The following is a 17,541-nucleotide window of genomic DNA, read 5'->3' as shown; positions in this document are numbered from 1 at the left end:
TTCAAAATTCCACACAAACCAACTGGGTTTGGACTTTTTAGGGTTTGTTCACCCTACAGAGATCCTATAAATCAGCTCTATATGTAATTCTTTGTTTTTGCCTTTCCCTGTTGATCTCTCTATGCTTAATGTGTTGATACTGGCACTGTTGATTTGATATCTATATATAAAGATCCATACAACCATAAATTATACACTGGGACAGCAGACCCAAGTATTCCTTTATTTACACTGGCAGAAGATCTCTCAGCTACAGCACATTCTGAGAATGAGTTATAAAAATAACAGCTTCTTCTTCATTCATTAAGAAAGCAGTAATAATTAATTAGAATGACAGGTCATAATAAACCATAGCAGACTTGAGATTGGGGGTGGTGGTAGAAGTCAAATCTAAGGCCCTTTGTATAGATTATTGTGTTTATGTGATCGTAACCACCATAGATATAATATAATTCTATTAAATTGAGTGATAACGACACTGTAAGAGCTGGGTTACAGTGGTGTAGTGGACGGTATACGCAGGTATACGCCGTATACCCACTTCTTTTTTCAGTGGCCATTGCGTATACTCCCTTCTTAATCCCCACGATGCATATCAAACTATTGTAGTGGAGGTATAGACCGTATCAATAAATAAGGTTGATGGAACAGACTCGAATATTTAGCCAAAAATGTTGATAAACTTTTATTTCTTCACATTTTAGGCGCAGCAACGTGCACACGGCGGTAGACCTGCGCTAATGTTCGAAAATGCAATTCAAAGGGAAAACACTGTTCTAAAATGCCCTGCACACATGCAAGCATTTTCATGGGCAGAGATGGAAATATGAATTAGACATTTTGAAAGAGGGGAGATCTAAAGATGCAGAAACTATCATGGGTTGTTAATATGACTAGGATAATGCCTTTGGCTGCTAGAAAATGGAAAAAAGTTGAAAGAAAACCAATAGAACGGGAGAACGCATTTGAGGAAGTCTTTATAAAATAATTGCCTCCACGTTTCTATGGGGAGATTTTTATTATTGGCCTCATAATATGAAGTAAAACTTCCAGGTTTAAAACAATATAGGAACAGGAAAAATATAGCAGTGCTAACTGTCTTCTGGTAGATGGAAAGGCTTTCCCAAAACCCATGTCAATTAAATGTTAACTATTAGATTAAATAAATATAAACGCAACAGGTAAAGTGTTGCTCCCATGTTTCATGAGCTGAAGTAAAAGATCCCTGAAATGTTCCATACGCACAAAAAACGTATTCATCAAAAATGTTGTGCACAGATTTGTTTACATCCGTCTGGCATATCAAGAAGCTGATTAAACAGCATGATCATTACACAGGTGCACCTTGTGCTGGGGACAATAAAAGGCCAGTCAAAATGTGCCGTTTTGCCACACAACACAATGCCACAGATGTCTCAAGTTGAGGGAGCATGCAATTGGCATGCTGACTGCAGGAATGTCCACTAGAGCTGTTAAAAGATCATTTCATGTTAATTTCTCTACCAATGTCGTTTTTGAGAATTTGGCAGTACGTCCAACCGGCTTCACAACCGCAGGCCACGTGTAACTATGCCAGCCCAGGACCTCCATATCTGTCTTCTTCCCCTGCAGGATCATCTGAGACCAGCCACCCAGACAGCTGATGAAACTGTGGGTTTGCAACAACCAAAGAATTTCTGCACAAACTGTCAGAAACCGTCTCTGCATGCTTGTCGTTCTCACCAGGGTCTTGACCTAACTGCAGTTCTTCGTCGTTACCGACTTCAGTGGGAAAATGCTCACCTTCGATTGCCACTGGCACGCTGGAGAAGTGTGCTCTTCATGGATAAAGCCCGGTTTCAACTGTACCGGGCAAATGGCAGACAGCGTGTATGGCATTGTGTTGGCCAAAGGTTTGCTGATGTCAACGTTGTGAACAGAAAGCCCCATGGTGGCAGTGGGGTATGGTAGGGACAGGGATAAACTACGGATAACGAGCACAGTTGAATTTTATCGATGGCAGTTTGAATGCACAGAGATACCGTGACGAGTTCCTGGGGCCCATTGTCGTGCCATTCATCCGCCTCGATCACCTCATGTTTCAGCATGATAATGCATGGCCCTATGTCGCAAGGATCTCTACACAATTCCTGGAAGCTTAAAATGTCCCAGTTCTTCTGGCCTGCACACTCACCAGACATGTCACCCATTGAGCATGTTTGGGATGCTCTGGATTGACGTGTACGACAGCATGTTCCAGTTCCCGCCAATATCCAGCAACTTCGCACAGCCATTGAAGAGGAGTGGGACAACATTCCACAGGCCACAATCAACAGCCTAATCAACTCTATGCGAAGGAGATGTGTCGCGCTGCATGAGGTAAATGGTGGTCAAGCCCCCACCTTGTTTTAAAGGTATCTGTGACCAACATATGCATATCTGTATTCCCAGTCATGTCAAATCCATAGATTAGGCCTAATCAATTTATTTCAATTGACTGATTTCCTTATATGAACTGTAACTCAGTCAAATCTAGGAAATTGTTGCATATTGAATTTATATTTTTGTTCAGTGTAGCTACAAACTATCCTATGCCTACCTGACAGAATGATATCATGATTATTTACATCAATACAGTGTCCATCTTTTCAAACTTAATCTCATGTGCTACAGAAACACTGCTAACCAAAAAACAGTGCTATGAGCCTGTGCATTTGAATTAAAGGGTAACTACACAAAACAAATCAACATTTCTTAGATTTTTCCCAGACGTCAAAAGTGGTCTCCAGATGTAGTTTAAGTATTGTTATGGACATAGAACATCCAATTTTGTTGTTTTTCTCTTTAAAAAAGTGTGACTTTGAGTGCAAAAAAGCAGGTTTTCTTTATCAGCAACCTGTGAATTTCTGACTCAGTTGACAGCCTAATTTATCTGTTTCAATAGTAGGCCAACTAAAAGACAGTTTGACTGTACAGTTTAGGTTGGCCTGACTGTGAAAGACCAATATGGGATACATAATTTAAGGTCATTGAGTGTATGTCACTGTTTCTCATAGAATTTTTCACACAGGGATCCTTTGAGAATTTTTGGCCAAAATGTGTGTACTACTACACTACTGCTGGGTTACAATATTGATCTTGACTTTGCACTTCAACTATCTCAGTCTGTGGTACAATGGTCCACTTACCTAATCCATTCTGTCTGGAGATAGCTATCTTAATGTTGTCACTGACTGATAAAGGCCTCTGTGATTCCCTCTATATCTATTCAGCCAGATAACATCTACAACTCAGAGTGAAATCTTTATTGCGTTTCCATCTTACCTTACCTCGCTGATTCAATCAGTCATAGTAAAACAGTCCTTCACCTCAAAGGAGCTCCGCTCTGTCATCCCCCTACCTAATTTAAGTAACACCCCTGTGCCATGCACCCCAATACAGAAACGCCTAGCCGTGTCGTTATACGTGAATTCAATTAGTCCAATTATCATTGGGCAGAAATCCTGCTTTAATCTGTATTGTATCATTATAGAAGCTGATCAAGGACTGAGGAAGGCAGGACACACACTCCTTAAACGTCTATCAACATGAACACACTCCTTCTAGTCTGGGAAATACACCAGAAAACACAAACATACACTTTTGCTGTCACTGTCTGTGTTCCCTGTTCTCGTGCGAATGAAAAGGCCAGCACCCCTAATTACGTCTGTGACAAACCAGAGTGACACTGGAGAGAAATTGGATCGCACCACCAACATGGATTCTGATACCGAACAGTCATGTGGGCTTTATCAGGACAGAAGTGGCCAGCATCCCAAATGGCACCCTATTCCCTTTTGTCCAGGGACCATAGAGCACTATAAAGGTGTTAGGGTACCATTTGGGGCAAAGACGTGTCTAATGATCTGATGCTATATTTATCCAAATGATTCACTCTGTACATTTTACATTTACACAGGCTGGTTGGTCTAATCATCATCTCTTTGGTAAAATGTTACTTATCTGTAGAGAACAAACTGATATTCTCTATGTGACCTTTTAGCTGAGTTAGTGGTATCCCATTTGTATCTATCTCTGTGTCCCCGGCTGCAAAAGTAACACTCCAAGTTCCGGAAACTTACAACAGGGGAGATATGCAGCAACAGAAGGACATTTTATGAAGCACAGCACGTTATGTTTGTAATTGGAATGTGTTACTAAGTTCTCACTGTGCAATAAAGATAACCCCTTCTTGATTCCATTCAAATCCCAGGGGCTCTGAATGTGTAACTGTCTTTAGTGCCTTTATAACATTGAATGTAGTAAAGTGAAAGGGTTGTAATGTTTTCATGGTGGATGCAGTGGGAGGACACAGCCAACTGCTGTGGGAGGACCAGAAAGAGGTCAAGGTTTATCTCCAGGGCTCATCTGTGAAAGAGACCTTGGTCTTAGCATGGCTCCCTGTTAAAATAAAGGTTAAATAAATAAACCTTGGTTTACTAGTGCTGCTCAAAGGTTAACATCAGCTACAGGGAGCCATAAACACACACACACACACACACACACACAACCACACACACAGCAATAGAAAGCAATACACACACACAGCCGTGAGCAGAATTTCAACAACCTCAGAGTGCATCACCATCAACACCAGAGAGTCAACCATTAGTTGTGAGTCCCCCACAGTATTTCATCTATAATAATATGGTAAACATATCCAAGCCACATAGGTAATTGTGGTATTCATTATCATGTCCATCATTCATTATTCAGTATGGCATCAACATGCCTGCCACTCTGGGTAGAAGGGGGCAGATGAACCAGTTTGAAGTCTGGGGGTGTTACACGTCCATGGAGAGATGAATGGTGTGTGTGTGTGTGTGTGTGTGTGTGTGTGTGTGTGTGTGTGTGTGTGTGTGTGTGTGTGTGTGTGTGTGTGTGTGTGTGTGTGTGTGTGTGTGTGTGTGTGTGTGTGTGTGTGTGTGTGTGTGTGTAACACATGATCACATGTAGTCTCAGGTCATCCATGTCCATGTGTTTGGGCCGATGGGAGAGACAGATCTTTCACTCCTAAAGTTCCCCCCTCTCTACCCTTCTCCTTCTCCCCCCAGCTCTCTCTCTCTCTCTCTCTCTCTCTCTCTCTCTCTCTCTCTCTCTCTCTCTCTCTCTCTCTCTCTCTCTCTCTCTCTCTCTCTCTCTCTCTCTCTCTCTCTCTCTCTCTCTCTCTCTCTCTCTCTCTCTCTCTCTCTCTCTCTCTCTCTCTCTCTCTCTCTCTCTCTCTCTCTCTCTCTCTCTCTCTCTCTCTCTCTCTCTGAACATGGTCTCCCTTCCCCAATACCACCCACCCAACCAAGAGTCTCCTCTCTGCTCTGCTCACCCCAACTCACTACAGATGTTCACCAGGAGAACTTCAAACACAGATCTCTCCTCGTCTGCAATTCCCCAATTCAGTCAGTCATCATATGAACTGGATATGAAGGCAAAATTAATAAATAAGCCCATGTTTACTCACACTGTTTTTCTATATAAATAAACATCTCTTAATCCTAGTGCTAATGAGCATTACAGGTGCCCAGGGAGGTTCGCTTGAGGTGTCTGCCTGCCTGTGTGATATGTTTGTGTGATATGTTTGTGTGATATGTGTGTGTGTGTGTGTGTGTGTGTGTGTGTGTGTGTGTGTGTGTGTGTGTGTGTGTGTGTGTGTGTGTGTGTGTGTGTGTGTGTGTGTGTGTGTGTGTGTGTGTGTGTGTGTGTGTGTGTGTGTCTGTGTACAAGGGGAGTGAGGGCAGCCCAGCCTGTCTGGTGAGAGCTGAAATGTCTGCAAGGTTGTTGTGTTGTACATCTGCTCTTGCTCTCTCTTTCGCTCACCAAATTTTGGATCCCGTCATTCTGCTTTGACGTTCTCTCCTCTATATAGTAGTTTTCCATCTGGTGGTCATCCTTGCCCTCGCCATCTGTTCTGCAGTCCACACATAAAGATGGAGAGAGAGAGAGCGAGAGAGAGAGAGAGAGAGAGACGGAGGAAGTGGACCGGCAGACCACTGTTGTGAACGGTATTACTCAGTCCATTAACAAACATCAGCAGCGACCTTTGACACTTTGAGACACCCAGGTAAAGGTGGTGTCTACTTAACAACCTGCACCGACACCTGTCCCACCCAGCTGTCACGGTCAGGAGGACATCATGAACTCTGTCTGACATGTGACTATACGCTCTACTGTAAAGAGGAAGGACAGAGGAAAAGCAATTTCAAGAGAGGGATAGGGGAGAGGAATTAATCAAATATTCTAAAATTGGATGCATACGAAAAAGGAAAGTAATTTGGCTGTCCAGCCCACCCCAGCTCGCTAGCCCTACAAAGAGGAGACACTACATCACACACCCAGGCACGTAACCCGGACATCCAGACAGGGTCAGGGGTCAGCTCTGGTAGAACATATATCACCCTCCAGAATGTCTAATGTCTATCTATGGTATAATGATGGCACTGAGGCCAGGAAAAGTAATTATGGGATAGCGTTCTCTAGGTTAGTATACCCTCCATCTGTTCTCTCTTTACCTGTAAGGCAACTTCGCTCTCCATGTGTCAGGCAAACTAGGCCTCCTCTCAAGTTACGGACCAGGTTAAAAAAGCTTTTCACTGTGTGTGTTTCCTGGAGGGAGGAAGGGAACTCTCATTGGGCTCACTAAGAAAGAACAAGATGCATTCTCTTTTACAAGAGGAGCGGTAAATCTGACATGGGTGTCAAATAGCAGCCCATACCAGCCAGACACATACCAAAGAATACATAGGGAAACGGAATAATCATGTAGCACAACACTTCATTTAACGTACAGCGCACAGTGGTTCCAAGATTATAACCAAAAACAGCTTCTGTTAAGCATAATTGTGTTACTCGCCTGAACATTTTTTGACAGTACATAGTCGTAAATAATGAACCCTGTTGATTTGTGCACCAAAGTTCCCTTGACAGCATTTAATGGCCCATAGTGTGAATGAACACACACACACACACACACACACACACACACACACACACACACACACACACACACACACACACACACACACACACACACACACACACACACACACACACACACACACACACACACACACACAGGTAGCTAAGGGAGGATTTCCTGCCCTGCCTCTTCCCAGCAGTAGACTGATTGGAGGGGACGAGGGGTTGGCCATGTTTGTTAAGGTAATGGACCGAAGGTGAGGTAATTCACAGGGTACACACTCCGACACCTCGGAGTTCCACAGTGGAGGAGGCTCTCCCACAACTTTACACACCCACTCCCTAAGTCTACACCACACTCCCTGCCTCAACCTCCCCCCCAGCCTCAGCCACAGGCTCAACCTTACCACCATCCCCAGCCACCAAGCCCTCAGCCCCCACCCCCAACCCCTGCATCCACCCCCATCCCCGCCCCCAGCTCTAGCCACAAACCTCAACCCCAGCCTCACCCCAAGCCCCACCTGAAACTGATTAGCAGGCCAACCCCTGAGCACACAGACCCATATGGGGAGTCTCCAAGTGGGGCTACGACCGGGCACACTGAGGCCTCCAGCCACCTCCTCCATCTCTATAGAAAGGAGAGGCTGAGCAAACACAGCTAATTAAGACTTAACAAGCACTGCTGGTTTAGCACGAGTCTGCTAAATGCCGTATAGGTTCTTGGAATTGTGTTTGGTAGATTGGGCTAACGTCTCTCTGTCTGAGTGCTTAGCCCTATACAAGATAAAGTTGTATTACCGTATCTTTCCCACCATCTCTGGGTTAAGTCAATGCACACACACACACACAAACACACATACAACACACACACACACACACACACACAAATAGTCTTATTTTCAATGTGAAGAAAAAACTGCTTGGGTCAACACATTCATTAGTTTAATGAGTTCAATTGTATTTTGGTTGACTAGGTCTTATAGGGGCCATTTTCACATGCTCCCTGACACTGAGTAACTCAGTGTCTCAGTCTGGGTTGTAAATCAGGATGGAACCCTTTATCACACAGTGAATCATTACCTGTTGTTGGAACAGACTGAGTACAGTGGCAACAACACACAGTCTCACATCACACCTATTCGACCATGTCCTCCCTCCTCCTCCCTCCTTATTGTGTGTGTGTGTGTGTGTGTGTGTGTGTATGTGTGTGTGTGTGTGTGTGTGTGTGTGTGTGTGTGTGTGTGTGTGTGTGTGTGTGTGTGTGTGTGTGTGTGTGTGTGTGTGTGTGTGTGTGTGTGTGTGTGTGTGTGTGTGTGTGTGTGTGTGTGTGTGTGTGTGTGTGTGTGTGTGTTTTCACACATCTCGATCATTGGTGTTTATTGGCGCTTCTGGAAGAGTAATGGATATCTCTCCTCCAGCACACACACGCACACGCACACGCACACGCACACACCACACGTCTGGTTGATATTGTCCTGCCTCTGAGCCTAATCAAAGGTAAACACCCATTTAGACTGTTCTTATCTCATATAGTAAACCAGATCTAATCCCAGTCACACTATGTCTTTAAAGAACATATGTAGCATCTCTCTACACACACAGGCAGACTGATGAATTAAAGTGTGTTATTTTATTAGATTAGTGTGTCTGCTGCATGTGAAAATTCCCTCACATGACAAAGACCTGGCTCCAACCCAAACACAATACTACTCAACCTTAACTCCACCACCTTTCTGCTTCAATCGTTCATTCGAGTTCTTGGGACTATAAGGTTCCATCTGCAAAAAGATGGTTCTGAGATAATTGGCTTGAAAGTTCTGAACCCTCATTTGTTTGAATGATGTCAGTTATTTTTATCTTATATTATTTTGAGAACATTGAACAGAACAAGGCTATATCAATAACTCCATTTTGACAAAAAGACCTTATAGTCCCAAGCTCTCGCCTAATTCTTGGACATGATAACGGGAGAATAAAATACACTGATTCTTACATCATCCTTGTTAAACATCACGTAACACGACAAGATACCACGTTTGATGTATATGTAAATAAACGTTGCATTTAATATTACTCTAGTTCTAGGTCAACATGTGCAATTTGAGGTGCCGTGGCTTTAATATTGTTTATAGCTTATCAAACACTTAAAGCCAAATGCAGGCTACATAGAAAAGTATTCAGAGGTTGCATATCTAGGTAACAGAATGCTTTCTGTGTCCCCTCAGACAGGGGCTCTGCTTTTCTACGCTGGGTCTTTGAGCACAAATGCGGGAAGTGCAGCATAAAGGAATAAGGGAAGCATGTATCACTTCGGAACCCAACCACACCACCCGAGAGTCTCAGTAGTGAATTGAAAATAATAACGTTACGAACAGATGCAGTAATCAAATTTCTACCCTTTCAAACTTGGAATGCTGGAGCTGTGAGTAACCCAACTCTGGATTTAGTCTGCGGATGTGAGTTGTATCAAATGGCACCCTATTCCCTATACAGTGCACTACTTTTGGCCAGGTCCTGTAGGGCATTGGTCAAAAGTAGCGCACTATAAAGGGAATCGGGTGCCATTTGGGATGAAAACCTGGGCCAGGGTGGTGAGGGTCCAGTTGGTGGATGGAGGGAACACACATAGCCCCCATCTCCATGTTAATTAATATGTGTTCAGCAGTAATACCCTATCCCAGTGTAAGTGATTCTGATAGTCATCTGCTCGCTCTCTGCTAGTTTGTTTCATAATGGTCCGTTCAGAAACCAAACACCTGTTGTCAGCCTTTAAACACTCTGCAATAACAGGCTTTGTTTTTAGTTCTGCAAGCATTCAATACTAATAGATACTAAAGGACCGTGCCAGGGGTAGGCTATATGGCTAAGGCAGGCGAGCCATTGGCTATTTATAAACATATTATTACACCTTTAATATGTTTTGTAAAAATACATTGATTTATCCAATGTTTGTCACATTAACATATAATGTTCATTAATGTATTGCCTAAACAAAGCTCGACACTAATCAGGGTAGCTTATGTCGAAAAACTGAATTGTCATGAAACAAAGTAGCAATTGTTTATTGCAGTAGGCTGTAAGTTCATTTAAGCAAACTACACCATCACTTTACAAAGAGTAAACTGGACTGGACTAGTTGGAAGCAGGGGGTACGTTGTGCTCTGCCAGTGTTTTACAAACTGTGGTGCTTGTTCTTGGCGTTCACGCAATTACCTCCCCTGCGTGAGCCCTATACAACCGCTAAACAAAACATCAGCACCTCAATTAATCAATAAATACCCCTTTCTCACAGACAGACAACCCCCTGGGCAGCCCTCTCATGCGCAAATGAACCTGCTGAAGAAGGGCTCCCATTCCATTCTGGGTCGTAGTGGTATTTGAATTCTTTTGAACACAGTATTTTTATCAGTGTCAGTCGTGATTTTTTTTAAACTGAAAATCGACAAAGGTATAAAATGAAAATACCTTGTGCATTAAAGGTGCATTTTCACTTTTAGTGTGGCTACTGGCTACTTTTCATTCTAGCTTCATACAAATTACAGTAGCCTATATAAATGTGATCAATATTGTGTTATTACTGTGTTACTATTATGGTGTTTCTATTCTACATCTGGTAAACCTATTCAATAATCACCTCCCTTTACTCCTTGTGTTACACAAACACTCCATCGCATATATAATGGAATTGGTCAAAAATTACCGTAGGCAACTGAAAAACAAACTACGGCTATTAAACAAAACGCTCGAAGAAAACTTGATTGACTTATCCAAAAGTCCCGCCCCTGCTGTCTGATTTGTCAACGGAGCATGGGGGAAGGACTTCACGTCTCCAATATAAATACTGAACGTGGCGTCTGTGGCACCACGAATTGTATGGGCAATAGAACATAGAACACACACAACGAATGTAGCCACTGCTTTTCGAGAAACAGTAGCCACGAATTTTAAACTTCTATAATTGTTTTAAACGGAGCATGCAAACCAATTGAGGGGAAAGAGGCCTGGTCGAGGATAAGCTACAGGATAACCATAGCACCCTTTTTTTACAAGGAAATAAAGACGGGTGTTCTGCATCTCTCGCTTCTCCTCAGTCCTCAGCCATCTTGACTGCTCCTGCTCGCCTGAAGGCTATATTTTCTCCTCCCGCTCCTCCTCTGAAAGTATACACGGTTTGCAAATTGCTTGCAACTCCGTGCCAAAAGAGTAAGCGAGATGGGTTCACTGTACACGATCTAATTGGACTGCGCTCTGGTTCTGGCAAGAGACAGGAGCAAGCAGAGGAGGACTACTGTACTGCTGTTTTATCAACAGAGGAGAGGGATCCGATAAAGGATGGAGTGCTACCTGTTGGGGATATACCTGCTTCTCGCACTTGCTATTTTACCGAGATCCAGCGGCACCACGGCGAAGGAGATCACCTGCCAAGAGATTGCAGTGCCTCTGTGCAAGGGGATCGGCTACAACTATACCTACATGCCCAACCAGTTCAATCACGACACCCAGGACGAGGCGGGTTTGGAGGTACACCAGTTCTGGCCTCTGGTTGAAATCCAGTGCTCGCCGGACCTCAAGTTCTTTCTTTGCAGCATGTACACTCCTATTTGCCTAGAGGACTATAAGAAACCACTGCCACCGTGCCGGAGCGTCTGCGAGAGAGCGAAGGCAGGCTGCGCGCCTCTTATGAGGCAGTATGGTTTTCCCTGGCCAGACAGAATGAAATGTGACTCGCTACCGGTTCAAGGCAATCCGGAGATGTTATGCATGGACTACAATAGGACTCACTCGACCACAGTTTCACCGGTCCTTTCTAAGCCCACCAACTATCCGGGTAAGACGTTTAACCCTAATAAAAACAACAAAGGACATAATCGACCCGGTGTTCCCGGTAAATACAAACCGCCGGCTCCCTGCGAGCCGCAGTGCAAGTGTCTTTCGCCCATGGTCCCGATAAACACTGACCGGCATCACCTCTACAACCGGGTGAAGACCGGGCAGCTTTTAAACTGCGCCATGCCCTGCCATAACCCCTATTTTACGCAAGACGAGAGAACGTTTACCGCGTTCTGGATAGGTCTGTGGTCCGTGTTATGTTTTGTGTCCACGTTCGCAACGGTTGCCACTTTTCTCATAGACATGGAGCGGTTCAAGTACCCAGAGAGACCCATTATTTTCCTCTCCGCCTGTTACATGTTTGTTTCCATCGGGTATATCGTCAGACTAATCGCTGGACACGAAAAGGTGGCCTGCAACCGGGAGTATGACGTGGAACACATTCACTATGAGACCACTGGCCCTGCACTCTGTACTGTTGTGTTTCTTTTGATTTATTTCTTCGGCATGGCCAGTTCTATCTGGTGGGTCATTCTCTCTTTGACATGGTTCCTGGCTGCTGGGATGAAATGGGGAAACGAAGCCATAGCCAGTTACTCCCAATATTTTCACCTGGCTGCTTGGCTTATCCCTAGTATGAAATCTATTGCTGTTTTGGCCCTCAGCTCTGTGGACGGGGACTCAGTGGCTGGAATCTGCTACGTTGGTAATCAAAACTTGGACAATCTGAGAGGGTTCGTGTTGGCCCCCCTGGTCATCTATTTATTTATCGGCACTATGTTCCTCCTGGCCGGGTTTGTGTCCCTGTTCAGGATACGCAGCGTCATCAAACAGGGTGGCACCAAAACAGACAAGCTGGAGAAGTTGATGATAAGGATAGGGATATTCACAGTGTTGTACACCGTACCTGCCACTATTATAGTGGCCTGTTACTTCTATGAGCAGCACAACAGACAGAGTTGGGAGATAACCCACAACTGCTCCTGTTTGTTGGAGCATGAACTGAACAAGCCGGACTATGCTGTCTTCATGTTAAAGTACTTTATGTGCCTTCTGGTGGGCATCACGTCCGGCGTGTGGATATGGTCGGGGAAGACCCTGGAATCATGGAGGACCTTCTGCACGCGCTGCTGTTGGGGTAGCAAAGGCACCAGTGGCTCAATGTATAGTGACGTGAGCACAGGACTAACCTGGAGATCGGGTACCGCCAGCTCTGTATCTTGCCCAAAGCAGATGCCATTGTCACAGGTTTGAAAAGAAACCCATGGATGGACTAATGGGCTAATTGTTCCGGAGCTTGGCTAGCACTCTTTTAATACCAGTTAGCATTTTAACATACTGTTGAAGAACTGGTTATAACATTGTAACCTACCTGGCATTAACAAGGGTTCATTCCTACCCATTCATATGTATAGAACGCGCAGACTGACATTTCTGGGCGCATGGGTATTATGTGTTCTTTCATTTTACGCAAAGAAACATTTAGTTCATAACCCTATAAGGACTGATTGATAACCTTAACACAGTGCCAGTCAGATATAATTGTATAAATCAATCAGAACAATATCAAAGATGGTTTAAATTAAGCCTTAATAGTGCCCAAATATTATACGTGTCATTTTTTTTAATTATAAAGATGTATTTATATAATGGTTATGTACAAACTTGTAAATTCTGTATAAAAGAAAATGTATAAGCTATTGTAAATGTGTATAAAGTGTAGAAGATGTCTCTTTGTAAAAAAAAAAGCAAATATGACTTTTATTTTGACAATAAAAATAAACATTTTGATAAATGTAAAACTTCCGTGTAACTTTTCTACAGCTATTTGATGCTGCTACAAATCACTCCCTACTGGTACTCGGTACTTGGTGGTTCCTTGCGGTCAGTCAGTCACCATGTTGAAGACCGCTGTAATAGATGCTTTTGTGAATCTGAGCAGCAAAGAGAACCCTTTTAACCATCGGCCTCGTAATTAGAGGCAGGGGTTGAGTTGAAGCATCCCCTCTCTATAATGGTTCAACCTCTTCACATGCTTGCATAGGCCCGCTACTTAATTGATTAAAAGAGGACCAAGTTGAATAGAGTTTAAATGTAGGGAATGGGTTCTTTTCATCTGTCGGAGACTTTGATCTCACTTTTTAATGGCAGAGAATAAAGGTGACATGTAGTTAGAAGTGTCCGTTAGATGCGCCAAGGATCCCCTAATGTCCAATTTGCGCGGCTGTTGTTGCTTTGATGGACGCCGTTATTGAATTAAAAGAACTTTAGGGCTCCTCTCTCGCTTTGGTTTGTCAGAGCAGAGCTGCTGAAGCTGCAACTCTTCCCATTTTAAAAAGCTGAATCAAAACATCTCTGCCTCAACTCTCTATGTAGCCTATTATTAAGACCGTAGGGTTTTGACATGATATTGAAATGGCAGTGAATGCTCCACAGCTGGTCTGTTCACATCATGTCACATCTTAGCACGCCCCGGGACAGACGTTTTTGCAGCAAATGTATCTTTGTGTCCAAGTAACCCCAATGCATTGGCATAAGATGATACAATATAACCCCACAAAAAAGAAGCACATTTTTTTCAGCAAAATGTCAAATGTGACTGTGATCCTCTGATATTTGAGGTATTTTTCAAGACTCTTATATGTTTTGTGGCCCGGCTAAGCGTTATTTGGATGAAGATCCATGCAATGGACAGAGATGTCAATTGAGAGTGTTTTAAAGCTAACTTCTGTGAGTCAAAACACTGGACCTAAATGAGGTGTGTCCATAACAGAATGTCTGGAATGAAGATAGGCCTATTAACTAACAACTAAGCCTACAGCTATAACACTATTATTACAAAGTTATGACACTTTTTGTTTTCATTTACCTGGATCTATGCTCTGACCTGGAGCTTCAACTATCAGTTTTGAGGAAACAATTATTCATTTGTGTTACTATTAACTTTACGCACATGAAGTTGGCCAAACTTATCCTGCAGAGGGAACTTAGGTCTATACAGTTTAATTTAAAAAACACTCCTTGTTGACGCAGACACGATTTCATACTCCCACCTAGTGGTAAAAAGAAAGCTGTGCATCTGATTTCCTCTTAACACGTACGTCTATTGAGCAAGCGGGCGGTTCAGGGCAATGGGGCAAGCCCTGGCTTGGCTGATTGTCACAAGATGTAATTATCCGAGAGCCGTCTGTTTCTTAAGAGGATCGTAACCCAAATCTGGGGATGTTATCTAAGAAAGTAAAACCTGAACCCTGCGACTCCCTGGGAGTGTCGTTAAGATGAGCTTCACATCGTAATCAAAAGTGACTCCAAAATGCCAAATGGCTGTCCACTCTGGCCTTATGACCCGCACACACTGGGCTCTGGTTGCTGAAAGCCAAATTACGGATTCCATATAGTTCCCTTGTGTTTTCTGAGATGACACTTTTCTTCCCACATTGGATTGCTACCTGAATCCATTTCAAATCTGTATTTATTAAAGCATGCATGTGTTTTTGGTGGAAATAACCTTTGTGTTCTACTCAGAATAATAGGCACATTTATTTTTATTTTATTTCACCTTTATTTAACCAGGTAGGCCCGTTGAGAACAAGTTCTCATTTACAACTGCGACCTGGCATAGATAAAGCAAAGCAGTGCGACACAAGCAACAACACAGAGTTACACATGGAATAAACAAACATACAGTCAATAACACAATAGAAAAAAATCTATATACAGTGTGTAAATAGCCTACAATGTATCACCACTGTGGAATCAGACAGAGAAGAAGGTAGCTACCCTATCCTTCCACCTAATATCAACCATTAACAGAGTGAAATCCTCACCAACAAGATTACAGATCTCATCTTGAATCCTCTAGCTTTGTGCAGCGAGGCAAGAAACAACCTCCCATTGCATTGCAGCGATTGACTTGTCTGATTTCCTAATCAGTGGCTGCAGTGAGGCGAAGCATTCGTAGCCTTTATGTTGTTCCTTTCTTTGCCGTACGTGTTAAGAGATGCATGCATTCTGACATGGCTAGGCCATTAAATATTAATCACAGTGTTTGATGAAGGAGCAACACAGAGGACTGCAGAGGGTCAGAGCCAGGTTATGCTTATTAAACGCCATCGATCTTTAGCGCAAGCATGCGCACGCACACACACACACACACACACACAACCTTTTCATCTCCTAGTGCGTGAGGGGAGATGTGGAGTGGAGTAGACCTATACATTAGTACAAAGCCTTAGTGAGGATGGAGGACACACAGCAACTCTGACACCAACCTCAGATCATTTGCTAGCCAGAAATCAAAACTGATCTCTTGGCTATAATCAGCCTATATGTCACCAACCCCAATCAACACGTTGTGGTGTGCGAAAATCACAAAAGAGTAAAAGGGACACAAATGTAATTAGGTATTGGATTAATATTTCAACACGGTGATCTGTGACTATACCACAGCTTTGTTGAATACTCATTTGGATATATTTTTTTAATTATTATATATTTTTTGGGTCATTTAGCAAACACTCTTATCCTGAGCGACAGATATTTCACCTAGTCGGCTCAGGGATTTGAACCAGCAACCGTTCGGTTACTGGCTCAATGCTCTTAACCGCTAGGCTACCTGCCGCCCTGTCCCTTCCATTTACAGTGAAGACGACAACATTTACAACATAATAAAAAGACCCCACAGCTGTGTATCCGAGTGTATGACTACATCTACTGTATGAGATAGAGCATGCCCTGACCCTAGTGCTCTGTGACTTGCTCATATAGAATGGGAGGGTTCATGACCCCTAGACTGGTTTTATGTTCATATTCCCAACAGGCCTGTTTAAAACGCAGATGTTGAGAAATAAAGAGCTCAGCGACATCTGTGTTCTCTCAGATTTTGGAGTTATACCACGAGGGAAATAAACGTCACAGAAACTGTTACAGTTGGGCTTGGGATTAAAGTTGCTTTATGATTTTGAAAAATACTAGAAGACAGGCTTCCCCCACCCCTGACTCTACCACCTGCCACACCCAGTTTGTTTTCCCAAATGGGAAATTCTATCGTTGTGAAATATCATTTCTTCAAAGTATCCTCTGATCCAATTAAGCGATTTAAACTTCAGAGACCACTTGACAAGTGGTCCGACCGTCCGCCAGTCCAATTAAGAAGTTTGTCGTTACAGTACCTCTCTAACTTAAGGACAGGTGTCAGCAGAGCCAGAACTGTTATTGTGTGTGACAAAGATGTCATGTTAGCATGACAACAATGACCCTGCAGAGGGAGAATGGTCTGTACAACATCCTGCCTCTCAAGAGTTCCCATGCAACCCCCTTGTCCCCCACACGGCAAGGAGGAACACAGCGCTCCTTTCCCTCGGTCCCCCTGTGACTGACACACACACAAAAGGAAAAGTTCTCCTTTTATCTAAAGGACTGAGCTATTTCCCAGACGTTCTTCCACAAAGGACAGTTTATAGTCGGACCACTATGATATTCAGGAGGGGAGACTTGCTACATGGAGAATACATCTCATACCATCTTGCAGGGGAATGCCTAACTGTGAACAGACCGTATGGCCAAGTACTCATATATACAGTACCAGTCAAAAGTTTGGACACAGTTTGGACACACCTACTCATTCAAATAAATAAAAAATGTAAACTATTTTCTACATTGTAGAATAATAGTGAAGACATCAGAGCTACGAAATAACACATATGGAATCATGTAGTAACCAAAAAAGAAGATTGTCCTATTTGGTAAGATACCAAGTCCATATTATGGCAAGAGCAGCTCAAA

At 43.3% G+C, this 17,541-nt stretch overlaps 1 protein-coding gene across 1 annotated transcript; it reads left to right on the top strand.

The window, feature by feature from the left end:
• The first annotated feature begins 10,808 nt into the window (after positions 1 to 10,808).
• Positions 10,809 to 13,559, top strand: fzd8a (frizzled class receptor 8a). The gene has a single exon (XM_038973232.1). It carries the CDS (start codon positions 11,260 to 11,262, stop codon positions 13,009 to 13,011), a length of 1,752 nt encoding a protein of 583 aa, XP_038829160.1. The 5' UTR covers positions 10,809 to 11,259; the 3' UTR covers positions 13,012 to 13,559.
• Positions 13,560 to 17,541: the final 3,982 nt, after the last annotated feature.

This window comes from Salvelinus namaycush, chromosome 33 (genome assembly GCF_016432855.1).
Source record: "Salvelinus namaycush isolate Seneca chromosome 33, SaNama_1.0, whole genome shotgun sequence".
Lineage (NCBI taxonomy): Eukaryota > Metazoa > Chordata > Actinopteri > Salmoniformes > Salmonidae > Salvelinus > Salvelinus namaycush.
The sequence above is the reverse complement of the archived record's forward strand: the minus strand, read 5'-3'. Positions and strand labels throughout refer to the sequence as shown.

What these genes read in the sequence shown, in the direction of transcription:
- fzd8a (XM_038973232.1), top strand. Translation starts at nt 11,260, where the DNA reads ATGGAGTGCTACCTGTTGGGGATATACCTGCTTCTCGCACTTGCTATT.